This window comes from Nansenia antarctica, assembly GCF_963989245.1.
Source record: "Nansenia antarctica genome assembly, chromosome: 11".
Classification (NCBI taxonomy): Eukaryota; Metazoa; Chordata; class Actinopteri; order Argentiniformes; family Microstomatidae; genus Nansenia; species Nansenia antarctica.
In genome coordinates this window covers 19,233,299-19,245,798 of record NC_137681.1, presented here as the reverse complement: position 1 = coordinate 19,245,798, position 12,500 = coordinate 19,233,299, and the positions used below count along the sequence as shown (strand labels likewise).

The window sequence follows — 12,500 nt, the reverse complement described above, 5'->3', positions numbered from 1 at the left end:
CTTCTCTAATCCTCCTCTCTCTCCTGGCAGTCACAGTGACAACTGGAGGGGAAAGAGAGGAGAGGAGAGGGGGAAGAGAAGAGGAAGCATGTGAGAGGAGAAATGTTGTTGTAGTTGTTGTTTTCCTTGTCCATTTGTGGGGGTTTGGAACGAGGGATGAAAGAGAGGCAGCAGGAGGGAGGGGAAGTGGAGGTGAGAACAGAGAGAGGGAAGAGGAGGGGTGAGTCATTACCCATGCCTGGGGGTGGAGGGGTGTGAAGTGTGTTAATGTGTTTACGGGGGCCAACAGGTGACCTCTCATTACCAGTCATGATAGAGCCTGTTCACTCTGGGGGTGGGGGGGCTTGGAGGGGGGGTTCAGGGTTTGGATTGCTAATTGCTTATTGTTTGTATGGCTTCTTTAGAATTTTACTGAATTCAGGCCACTGGGCTGGTGTTGCTGTTGTATGTCTGTATGTCTGTCTGTCTGTTTACTGTGGTTCTACACTAGTTATTACCACAACCCCCTCCTCATTAACCCCCTCCTCATCACGTATGTGCTAAATGCTTTTGGCATCCATGGTGGGGGACTAGAGGTGTAGATGTGTGTGTGTCTGTGTGAGAAAGAGAGAGCGAGTGTGTGTGTGTGTGTGTGTGTGTGTGTGTGAGAGAAAGATTCTGCTCTCGCTAGTTAAGCTAAAACATTGCATTGCAATGCTCCAGTGGTTGGGAGGTTCTCATCCCTGAGTAGATGGTTCTGGTGCTGGTGGAGATCATCCTGAGGGAACAGCTGATCTACCCTCTAGAGATCAGGGGCCTCATTTATAAAACTGTGCAGAGGATTGACATGAAAAAGTTGCATACGGACGAAACACAGAAAGTGCTTCTGCACAAAATATTTGGAGCGAGCATCTTATCCCACCCTTTTAACTCCCATAGTTGTCGATAAATGGTCAGTGAAATGCCCTTAATTAATATTCATCCATATTGACCACATGACGATAATGAACACAAATCCTGACAGAAAGGCTAAAAAAAGAAATTTCACCCAGTGACGAACATGTGATGACAATATATGAAACTGTGTACTCGTATCTGGCCGACTGAAAGTTATTTTAAACATGATTTGTCCTACTGTTCACCTTATTTAATAATTACAGATCCAATTAACCGTTTAAATTCCTGATTAAACTGTACAACATATTTGAGGGGTTCTTTTGCAAAAACAGATATCTCCGTTTGTATTCTAAATCATGTTTTTTGTGTTTACTCCAGGGAACTATTTCTACTTATTTTACACAATGGTATACATTTCAAAGCATTACTCGAGTTTCATCCTTATGTCATCAGAGTTGCAGTTGCTCATTTCTCCAGGTTATGTGCGTGGGTCAGAGTGTCCGTGGAGGACTGCACATTCTCCCACCAAGTTAGTTTTTTATAAATCCCAAAGTTTGCCTTCTTTTGTGTGTACGCAACGTTTATAAATGAGGCCTCTGGAGAGCATACTTATTGTTGCCGGATTAAACACCCCACGTAATCTAGAAATGCACGCATACAACACACAAAACACTTACCACACTTCTATGTGTATGGGCTGCCAGACATGCTTAGCACATGCGTGTAAGCAGCTTACAGCATTCCATAAAGGACCACAGAGGTCGTTTTAAACATTTGTTTTAAATGTGTTTACATTGAAAACAACAAATCCACTGGATTACAGGGAGACATTCCACTTTAATATCGTCTCCAGCACACAGGCTGGGCAGAGCAGTCGTCAGTCACCTCCACACAGACAGACATGCTGGATCATACTTATATACATAGGTTAGTTCAACAGGTTGTTTACATTTATCTGTAGGTGTGATGACATCATCACTGAAGGACGGTGAGCGTCTCACACCACCTCCAGCGGGTCCCTGTCCACCTGAGATATCGCCACGGTTACCGAGTCGGCCAGACGCACCGCGAGACGCTCCTTGAACACCGTCAGGAAGCCACGCTCGCTGTTGCTATGGTCACTGAGGATCACGCTGGTCCCCGCGGCAACAGCGTCCAGGACCTCGTGATGGGACATCTCACCTGTGAGACACACACACACACACACACACACACACACACACACACACTTGAGTATAGGAGACCAGTCTGGCTTGTCACTAGTAATGTCTGTATAGCCTTTAATGCAGTGGATTAGCGGTTAGCTTGTGTACCTGTGATGTAGAGGTCTGCTCCGACACCATTCAGCACAGAGCCTCCAGATCCGGCACACACTGCTACTGTCGATACGGTCGACTCTAAAACACACAACAACACTTAGTTCATCATGACTCTGTAAGCTTTATACATTTTGTACATATACATATAGTACTCTTGAATTAGTAGTTGATTTCAAATCTAATCAATCAACCAATAACCGACCAATCACCTTTGTTTTTATGAGCGCCGAGGGCCAACCGGAGGTGACTCATCCCCAGATGCGACTTCATCTTCTGGACGGCTGTCGCCACGGTAACAGGTTGGTCCAGGATGCTGAGTCGTCCCTGGCCGTGTCCCGGGAGGTGGGGCTGGAGGGGGGGAGGGTGGAGGAGGGGGGAGGGTGGAGGAGGGGTGTTAGAGAACTGCTCTACCAGGTCTACCATCATCACCTGGTTCCCTGCTGCAACGACCAAGGACAAGGCCAAGTTGCAGCGGGTGATACTTCAGCAGAGAGGGTGATCGGCTGTCCCTTGCCCTCCCTCAACTCCCTGCATGACACCAGGGCTCTGAGGAGGGCAAGGAAGATCATGGCCGACCCCTTCCACCCCGGCCACGGCCTCCTCACCCTGCTTCCCTCTGGAAGAAGGTTGCGGCTGCCTAAGACATTAAAGGCCCGCTACAGGCTCAGTTTCTTCCCCTCAGCCGCCAGGCTGCTAAATGACTCTGGCTTCCCCCTCCCCCCCGCCTCCAAGTCTGCCCAGGACTGAACATGCACTGGACCTTGAATAACTCTGCACTGCACTTTATATACAGCACTATCCATGCACTGTCTGTCCTGTTTTTGCATTGTATTTGTACTTGTTTTGTTCATGTTTATGTGAAAAAAGCATAAATGCACCTTCTGTAAATGCCAAAACAAATTCCTATATGTGTCAAGCATAATGGCAATAAACATGATCTGAATCTGAATCTGAATCTACTGACGGTTATGGTTGTGGTTTCACTACCCAGGTTGTCATGGCAACAACACCAGTACCAGGGGAGGCTGGGGGCGGTAGAAAACGGAGGACAGGCTCATTGTAATGCATGGTCTGGAATGAGGAATGGTATTTGGCATTGAGCACGTCCTCTGATTTCTACCCCCACCAGCCTCCCCTGAACAGGACGCTGGTAGATCTAGCAGGGTACAGAAGTAAGATGGTATTGTTGTTGTTGTTGTTGTTGTTATCTTTTTATCTTGTCTATTGTTTTGATCAACTGCTATTTATTTTAATTCTAATGCTATTTATTAATCAGACCTAGAACACAGAACCTAGAACACAGAACACAGCCGTAGGCAGTGGAAGGAGATGCTCCTCAACAACAACAACAACAACAACAACAGAGACGTCAGTGAGTCTGGACCTGGAGAGGACGGTGGTGTGTGTGTGTGTCTACAGGGTTAGGGATGGTGATGTGTGTGTGTGTATAGGGTTAGGGTTAGGGGGACGGTGGTGGTCTGACCTTCTGTGTCTGCAGGATGCTGAGGGATTGGCTGGGCGAGGCGTGGCGTAGCAGGACCTGGACACTAGGGGTCAGCGCTGAGGCAGGGCAGGTCACACTCACATGGAGGCCACTGAGACACACACACACCAGGAGCGTCAAGAGAGGCTGCATTTATATCACACACACACACACACACACACACACATATCAGACACACTACACACACACACACCAGACACACACACACACACAACATATACACACACACACACACACACACACACACACACCTCCCTACCTGACAGCAGAGTGCTGTAGAGGGGTCCCTGCCTCCGCCAGCTCAGCCAGGATGGTGTCCACCTCCTCCTTACTCCTGGCGTAGAAGTCCAGCTGCTGCCTCTGGGGGGCGCTGCTGAGGGCCTGGCTCAGTACAGAGACACTCCCACTACCTGAGGAACAGTAGGCAGGTAGAAGCTCAACTGGCTTGACCATTGACTACTGACTTGACCATTGACTACTGACTACTGACTAGACCATTGACTACTGACTATCTTACCAGCGTCAGAGAACAGTCTTCCATTGTGACCAATAGCCAGCCAGTGTTAGAGGAGCAGGGGAGAGAGAGGAACGCAGCCGTAGCACTGACAGGCTCATTAACCTAGCATCATATAGCTGTTTGTGACTGACTGACTGACTGACTGACTGACTGGCTGGCTGGCTGGCTGGTTGACTGACTGACTGACTGACTGGCTGGCTGGTTGACTGGCTGACTGGCTGGCTGACTGACTGGCTGGTTGACTGACTGGCTGGCTGGTTGACTCACTGGCTGGTTGACTGACTGACTGGCTGGTTGACTGACTGACTGACTGGCTGGTTGACTGACTGACTGACTGGCTGGTTGACTGACTGACTGACTGGCTGGTTGACTGACTGACTGGTTGGTTGACTGACTGACTGACTGGTTGACTGACTGGCTGGCTGGTTGACTGACTGACTGACTGGCTGGCTGGTTGACTGACTGGCTGGTTGACTGACTGACTGACTGACTGGCTGGCTGGTTGACTGACTGACTGACTGGCTGGTTGACTGACTGGCTGGCTGGTTGACTGACTGACTGACTGACTGGCTGGTTGACTGACTGACTGGCTGGCTGGTTGACTGACTGACTGGTTGGTTGACTGACTGACTGACTGGTTGACTGTCTGGTTGACTGACTGACTGGTTGGTTGACTGACTGACTGGTTGACTGGCTGGTTGACAGCGTGGTTGACTGGGTTCTCACTTAGAACTTAGACTAAACTAGAGTAACTCCCCTGTCACCCACTCCTCCCCCTCTCACATACTCCTCCCCCTCTCACCCACTCCTCCGATCAGCCAATCGTTGACTCCGCCCTTGACGCTATCCCATGAGGTGTGAGGAGAGAACACAGCCATGCCCGCCTCCACGGCCCGCACAACCAATCGCTGCTTCCAGTTATTCTGAACCAGGCGCTTGATTGGCTGAAACAGCGGAGGGTGATAGGAGATGATGAGGTCACAGGTCATGACCTCGGCTTCGTCCATGACGGCGCCGGTCAGGTCGTTGGTCAGCAGGATGGTTCTGATTGGTCGAGCCTTGCTGGGCTCCACCAATAGGCCGACATTATCCCAGGACTCAGCCAATGAGAGTGGGGCGAGCTGCTCCAGGACCTCCAGAACCTCCTTTAAGTCCATCTGACCGGAGGGACGGACAGAACGAGAGAGGGAACGAGAGAAAGAGTGACAGTGGCGAGGAGAGGGATCGAGAGAGGGATGGAGATGATGAGATCTAATGCTGCAGTATGAAGAGGTGGAGAGAGGGATGGATGGAGGGATGGATGAAGAGGAGGAGGAGGAGGAGGGGGAGCGACAGAGGGGAAGGTAGACGGAGGAGAGGTGGGAACTTCTGCAGGTCAGTGACGGCACTCTTCCAGAGACACTCCTATATGCAGCCAACATCAGACACCTTCAACACACACACACACAAACAATCAGTATATAATCTATCCATTAAATGATCATTATGTGATGCATATGAAGTAAATACATTATTATTTGTAGTGTGTTTGAGTACTGAGAAAAGCACTATACAAAATAAATGCATTATTATTATTATTATTATTCAATTGCCCTTTACAAGTGCACTCTGCATCCAAGGGCATTATGCATCCAAGGCCACAGTCTGATAGACGTGTCCTCTGGGGGACAGAGCTCTGGTTGCAGGGTTGTTCAATCAGGGCTTGATGATCAGTTGAACCAGGTGTGACGGTGATGGGCTGGAACCAAACCATGCACACCTGGCGTTGTTAACGCAGGTTACTGTTGCCAGTACCATGGTTACCATGACATTTTGATGAGACTGTGTTCGTCGTGAATAGAATCTGACATTAAGACAACTACTAAATGATTTACTAATGAATTGACGTCTTTGCACTTGTCATTTGTGTTGTGATTATGTGTCACTGGTGGCTGCAATTCTATCTATCTATCTATCTATCTATCTTGTCTGTCTGTGACTGTAGTAGTGTTGTAATAATGAATTGGAACTACCATGAAAGACAGGCCACGTTCGTAAATTCGCTCTGGAAATCTGATATTCATATTGGAATGCCTCTTGTCCAATCAAACTACCTGGTCCCGCCAGCCAGTGTGCGCTCCGGCGCTCTCAGAGCGAATTTACGAACGCACCCTTTGACACAACTCAAGTAGTCGCTGTCAACATTAGCTAGCTACTGTAGTTAGCTAGCTATCTGGCTAACAAGTTAGCTCACACAGACATCGAACATCGCCTATACAGCGAAACACCATGGATAAGACAACTCAATGCATGTTTAGGCTGACATGATACAGTAGTTTATACAGATGCACATTGACAGCATGTCGGATAAGCAGCACTTACTGAACAGCTGCACGGACGAACTAGCACGCCTCTGATTGGGCCGCTGGGACGTCAATCATTCTTCTTCTTCTTCTTAATTTCTGGATTTAAAGGCAGCTTGCATCCTGAACGTTGCACTACCGCCATCTTCTGGATTTAGCCAACTCCTACATTGTCCGGTTCCCCTATCAGTCCAGTTGTCTTGAGAAATCTGACGGTTTAATGAATGAACGAATGAATGAATTATCTTTATTTAACTTTTTACAGCAGAGCTATCTCTAAAAATAAAACACATAGGATAGTGTAACACCTGCTTGTTTGTATTGTACTCTATAACAGATACCTCCCAAAGGTGAGGCATTTCTATGATTCGTTCAGGTTAGTGACATGTCAACAATCACCTCTACAGGACCCCCCTCTCCATCTAATCTGGCCCTGCAGGACCCTCCTCTCCATCTAATCTGGCCCAGGACCCTCCTCTCCATCTAATCTGGCCCAGGACCCTCCTCTCCATCTAATCTGGCCCAGGACCCCCCTCTCCATCTAATCTGGCCCTGCAGGACCCCCCTCTCCATCTAATCTGGCCCTGCAGGACCCCCCTCTCCATCTAATCTGGCCCTGCAGGACCCCCCTCTCCATCTAATCTGGCCCTGCAGGACCCCCCTCTCCATCTAATCTGGCCCAGGACCCTCCTCTCCATCTAATCTGGCCCAGGACCCTCCTCTCCATCTAATCATGATAGACCATCATGTCAACTAGTCTCCTGGTCATCATGTCAACTAGTCTCCTGGTCATCATGTCAACTAGTCTCCTGGTCATCATGTCAACTAGTCTCCTGGTCATCATGTCAACTAGTCTCCTGGTCGTCATGTCAACTAGTCTCCTGGTCGTCATGTCAACTAGTCTCCTGGTCGTCATGTCAACTAGTCTCCTTGTCATGTCAACTAGTCTTCTGGTCATCATGTCAACTAGTCTCCTGGTCAGTCATTGTCCACACACAGCTAGACCCCTGACCCCTGAACACTTCTTCAATTCATCACTAGGATCGTTTTTTTATTGTCAGATTGATGAGAGGGGGGGGAGAGAGAGAGAGAGAGAGAGAGAGAGAGAGAGAGAGAGAGAGAGAGAGAGAGAGAGAGAGAGAAATGACCATTGAATTTATTCTGCCTTGATCCCTCTGACATCCAGGACAGGCTTTTCTTTCATTAATCCACATTAATCCGAACCCATTCACCCCTTCACCCCCCTCCCTCCCAGACTGTTGTCACAGTGGCAGCAACCCTTTGCTCTAATCCCCTCCATCCCTGTCGCCTCTCTCTCCTCTTCCTTGTGGAACCAGGTTGACTTCATTTTAACTCTCTTTACTCCATGTCAACCCAGAACCCTGGAGGTCAACCCAGAATCCTGGAGGTCAACCCAGAATCCTGGAGGTCAACCCAGAACCCTGGAGGTCAACCCTAAACCCTGGAGGTCAACCCTGAACCCTGGAGGTCAACCCTGAACCCTGGAGGTCAACCAAGAACCCTGGAGGTCAACCCTGGACCCTGGAGGTCAACCAAGAACCCTGGAGGTCAACCAAGAACCCTGGAGGTCAACCAAGAACCCTGGAGGTCAACCAAGAACCCTGGAGGTCAACCCTGGACCCTGGAGGTCAACCCAGAATCCTGGAGGTCAACCCTGGAGGTCAACCCTGGACCCTGGAGGTCAACCCAGAATCCTGGAGGTCAACCCTGGAGGTCAACCCTGGACCCTGGAGGTCAACCCAGAACCCTGGAGGTCAACCCTGACCCCTGACCCCTGGAGGTCAACCCTGAACCCTGGAGGTCAACCCTGGACCCTGGAGGTCAATCCTGGCCCCTGCACCCTGGAGGTCAACCCTGGACCCTGGAGGTCAATCCTGGCCCCTGCACCCTGGAGGTGACACATGCAGGGAACCCAAACAGAAACCAGACACCCTGGGACAGGAACCAGACACCCTGGGACAGGAACCAGAGGTCTGAGACAGGAACCAGAGGTCTGAGACAGGAACCAGAGGTCTGAGACAGGAACCAGACACCCTGGGACAGGAACCAGAGGTCTGAGACAGGAACCAGAGGTCTGAGACAGGAACCAGAGGTCTGAGACAGGAACCAGAGGTCTGAGACAGGAACCAGACACCCTGGGACAGGAACCAGAGGTCTGAGACAGGAACCAGAGGTCTGAGACAGGAACCAGAGGTCTGAGACAGGAACCAGAGGTCTGAGACAGGAACCAGAGGTCTGAGACAGGAACCAGAGGTCTGAGACAGGAACCAGAGGTCTGAGACAGGAACCAGAGGTCTGAGACAGGAACCAGAGGTCTGAGACAGGAACCAGAGGTCTGAGACAGGAACCAGAGGTCTGAGACAGCTTTCCTCCAGTGTTTTAAATAGAAAACCACTCATCTGAACCTGAAAGGTATCTTTGCATCAAACCTCCATAGTAGTGATGCAGGATGTTCTTCTTCTTCTTCTTCTTCTTCTTCGGCGTATGGGTTGTTGTTTTCCTCTCCACTCCACCAGGCTCGGGGTCGAGGGGCTACCCTTTTACCACCCCGAGACCTGGTTGAGGGGCTCACCCGGGCTATATTTCTGGACACCCCTCCAGAAGCCACATCATCGTCTCGTCATCTAATACCGACAGACCATGCATCCCGTTGGGTGGGTGGTACACCGGGCAATCCAAGATAACATGGTCTGCGGTTTGGTCCTCTGCGCCACACTCGCACGACGCATTTGGGGCCAAGCCCCATCTGTGCATTGATGAGCGGAAACGCCCGACGCCGGTCCGAAAACGATTGAGCCTCACCCAGGATAGACTTGGCAAGTCCATCCCGAGGGGCTCAGGGCCGGCGACTGGGATGTGGTCGCGGAGATTGGAGGTGTTTGCCTCCCACTCCGCGCGCCACATATAATCCGCCCATCCTGCCACACTGATGTTAAGATCTCTGCATTGCTGCCTGAGATCCTGTGCGGCAGGCACAAATGGGTGTCTCGACTTGAGATGGGCTCCACTGTTATAGTGAGCCTATCATGGAGCACATGGTTATTAAGCTCCACGGCCCGGCAGGCGAGACGTGCTGTGGCTCCCATGCGGCGGAGGCCTGCGGGCTGGATGCCTGCTAGGATGGGAAGGTTGTCCACGGGGGTAGGACGCAGGCATCCTGTCACAATGCGCAAGGCTTCGTTTATAGGCTAGTCGATGAGGCGGGTGTGGGCACTGCGACACCATACTGGGGCGCAGTATTCACTAGTTGAATAAACGAGGGCTAGGGCTGCCGTGCGCAAGGTCCTTGCGCCGGCGCCCCAGCCCGAGCCAACCAGTCGCCTCATCAACGCCACACGAGCTGTTAACTTCTTGCGCAGTGACTCGAGGTGCCGGCGAAACGTGAGTGTCCTGTCCAATGTCACGCCGAGATAGACTGGCTCAGCGGAACATGGCAGGGGAGTTCCATCTAGGTGTACTCTAAGCTCACGTCTAGCCTCCCTGTTGTTAAGGTGGAAGGCAGCCGACACTGTCTTTGCCTCGCTAAGCTTCAATCTCCATTTCCGGAAGTATGCCACTAGTGTCTGCATGTCCTGGCTCAGAATCCCCTCCACAGACTGCCAATTTCCAGCAGAGTACACCACTGCGAGGTCGTCTGCGTAGGCGTACTTCCGCGAGAGTGTGTTGGGCAGGTCATAGGTGTAGATATTATAGAGGAGGGGGGCCAGGACCGATCCCTGAGGGACGCCGTTCTTAAGGCGTGCAGGATGTTAATGATGCATAATGAGCAGAGCAGATTTGAGTATGCAAGTGCTGCATTGTTCTTAATGATGCAGCAAACCCTGTTTCCATGGAGACAGGTCACTGTGTTCCGGACCGTCAGCCTCACCGGATTAGTGACGATGGGTACCATGATGCATGCTGGGTACCATGATGTAGTCACTCTCCACTTTTAAAACCCATCTCAAAACCTACCTGTTCTCCCATGCATACATACAACCTTCCCTACCCCTAACCATCTCCCCTAACCCTGCCACCCCCCTCCCCCCCTGGACATTGCTGTGTTAATTGTTCCCTGTGCCTGTTCGTTAACTCTGTGTTCTATGTGCTCATGCTGTCAGTTGCTTGCTTGTTGTTTCTGTGTTTTCTGTTTTTCCCATATTGTCAGCGTCTTTGAGCCCCAGAAAAGCGCTATATAAAAACAATGAATTATTATTATTATTATTAGTCCTGTCCTCGGATGTCCTCTTGGCCATGTGGGAGACCCAGGTCCAAACCCTACCTGTCACATAAGCATACAGTAACAGTCTTCTGTTTAAAACATGGAAGGAGAATCTCTCATATTCACCATAAAAGATCTTGAGGGGTTTTCATAATTTCTCCATTTATTTATTTTTTGGGTTATCAACCACTGACTGTGAGCCATCTCTAGATTGGCTCTAAGGGACACATGTGACAGATGTTAGCAGGGAGTAGAGAAAGAGAGAGAGGGAGGGTGAGAGGGAGGGAGAGAGAGGGAGGGAGAGGGAGAGGGAGGGAGGGGGAGAGAGGTGGGGGGGAGGTAGGGAGGGAGGGAGGGAGAGAGTCTGACTGTCTGTCTGCCTGTCTGTTCTGTCTGTCTGTCTGTCTGTCCCATAACACTGCTTCCTTCTCTGTCGGGTCAGTGAAATTACAGATGACTACATCTCCCCAGCCTACACACAGACACACACACAGGCACACACACGCACGCACTCACACACACACGCACACACACACACACACACACACACACACACACACACACACACACACACACACCCTCTTCAGCCTATCATTGTAATCGTCATGGATACAGAAGCTGATTATTATTGGATCTTCCTTCCTAGATGAAGTTATGTTCATTCCTCTTAGATGAAGGCACAGATCATAATTTTCTCTGAATCATTTATTTCAGAACAAATGACTTCCAAAAACATAAACGATACAAACAACAGACACATTCCAATCTTTCCATATTTACAACATTCTGAATTCTCAGTATTGCTCAGTTTGATGTTCATGTTTCATACATGAGGACATGGAAGGTGTCACCAGTTTGCATAGATAACAATTCTCTCTGAGAATGGTCATGTGTTTCAGTTGCAGTCCATTGCATAAATGTTAGGTAAACGTGTGTGTGTGTGTGTGTGTGTGTGTGTGTGTGTGTGTGTGATCTCCATGTTCTTGGTCCTCGTCACTGGTGTGACATCATCACTTGCGTGACATCATCTTGACAAACTCTGCAGGAGACGAGGGAGAAAGTAACTACATCTTAAACTATCCAAACAATTCATGTTTATATTCATTTAACTTTTATTCTGAAATACATAGTTGTACAGTAAATGCTTTTCTCTAGCTAGTTAGTTAGCGAGCTAGTGACTTAGTTAGTTAGCTAGTTAGTTAGTTAGTTAGTGAGCTACTTAATTAGTTATCTAGTTATCTAGTTATCTAGTTAGTTAGTTTGTTAGTTAGTTAGTCAGTTAGTTGGCTAGTTAGCCAGTTAGTTAATTACTTAGCTAGATAGTTAATTAGTTAGTTAGTTAGTTAGTTAGATAGATAGATTTTTGTTATTGTTTGGTGGTCAGGGTCAGGGTCATGGTCAGGGTCAGTCCTCCTTACCTTCGAAGTCTACAGTGCCGTCACCGTTGTTGTCTGCCTCTCTGATGACGGAGTCGATCTCCCGCTGGCTCATGTGCTCCCCCATCATCTTCTTCATGGCCGCACGCAGCTCCTCTGTCGTGATCGCACCGTCCCCGTCCGTGTCAAACTACACACACACACACACACACACACACACACACCACACACCACACACCACACACACACACACACACACACCCACACACACACGCATAAACACACGCATGCACACACAGACACACACACGCGCACACACACACACACACACACACACACAGGCA

At 49.6% G+C, this 12,500-nt stretch overlaps 2 protein-coding genes across 2 annotated transcripts in view; both read right to left on the bottom strand.

The window, feature by feature from the left end:
* Positions 1-1,702: 1,702 nt before the first annotated feature.
* nif3l1 (NIF3 NGG1 interacting factor 3-like 1) lies at positions 1,703-6,589 on the bottom strand. The gene is made up of 7 exons (XM_080541533.1): positions 6,578-6,589; positions 5,019-5,644; positions 3,959-4,109; positions 3,679-3,790; positions 2,405-2,543; positions 2,190-2,273; positions 1,703-2,058 (listed from the first exon to the last, which is right to left on the bottom strand). Exons 2-7 carry the CDS (start codon positions 5,635-5,637, stop codon positions 1,874-1,876), a joined length of 1,290 nt encoding a protein of 429 aa, XP_080397659.1. The 5' UTR covers positions 5,638-5,644; positions 6,578-6,589; the 3' UTR covers positions 1,703-1,873.
* Positions 6,590-11,790: 5,201 nt separating this feature from the next.
* Positions 11,791-12,500, bottom strand: part of cabp5a (calcium binding protein 5a) — a gene marked incomplete at both ends in the record, with an annotated part of 4,333 nt that continues 3,623 nt past the window's right edge. Inside the window, 2 exons of the mRNA XM_080541646.1 lie at positions 11,791-11,819; positions 12,199-12,346. Of these exons, the coding sequence (XP_080397772.1) occupies positions 11,791-11,819; positions 12,199-12,346 (177 nt within the window). The remainder of the gene's footprint in view (positions 11,820-12,198; positions 12,347-12,500) is intronic.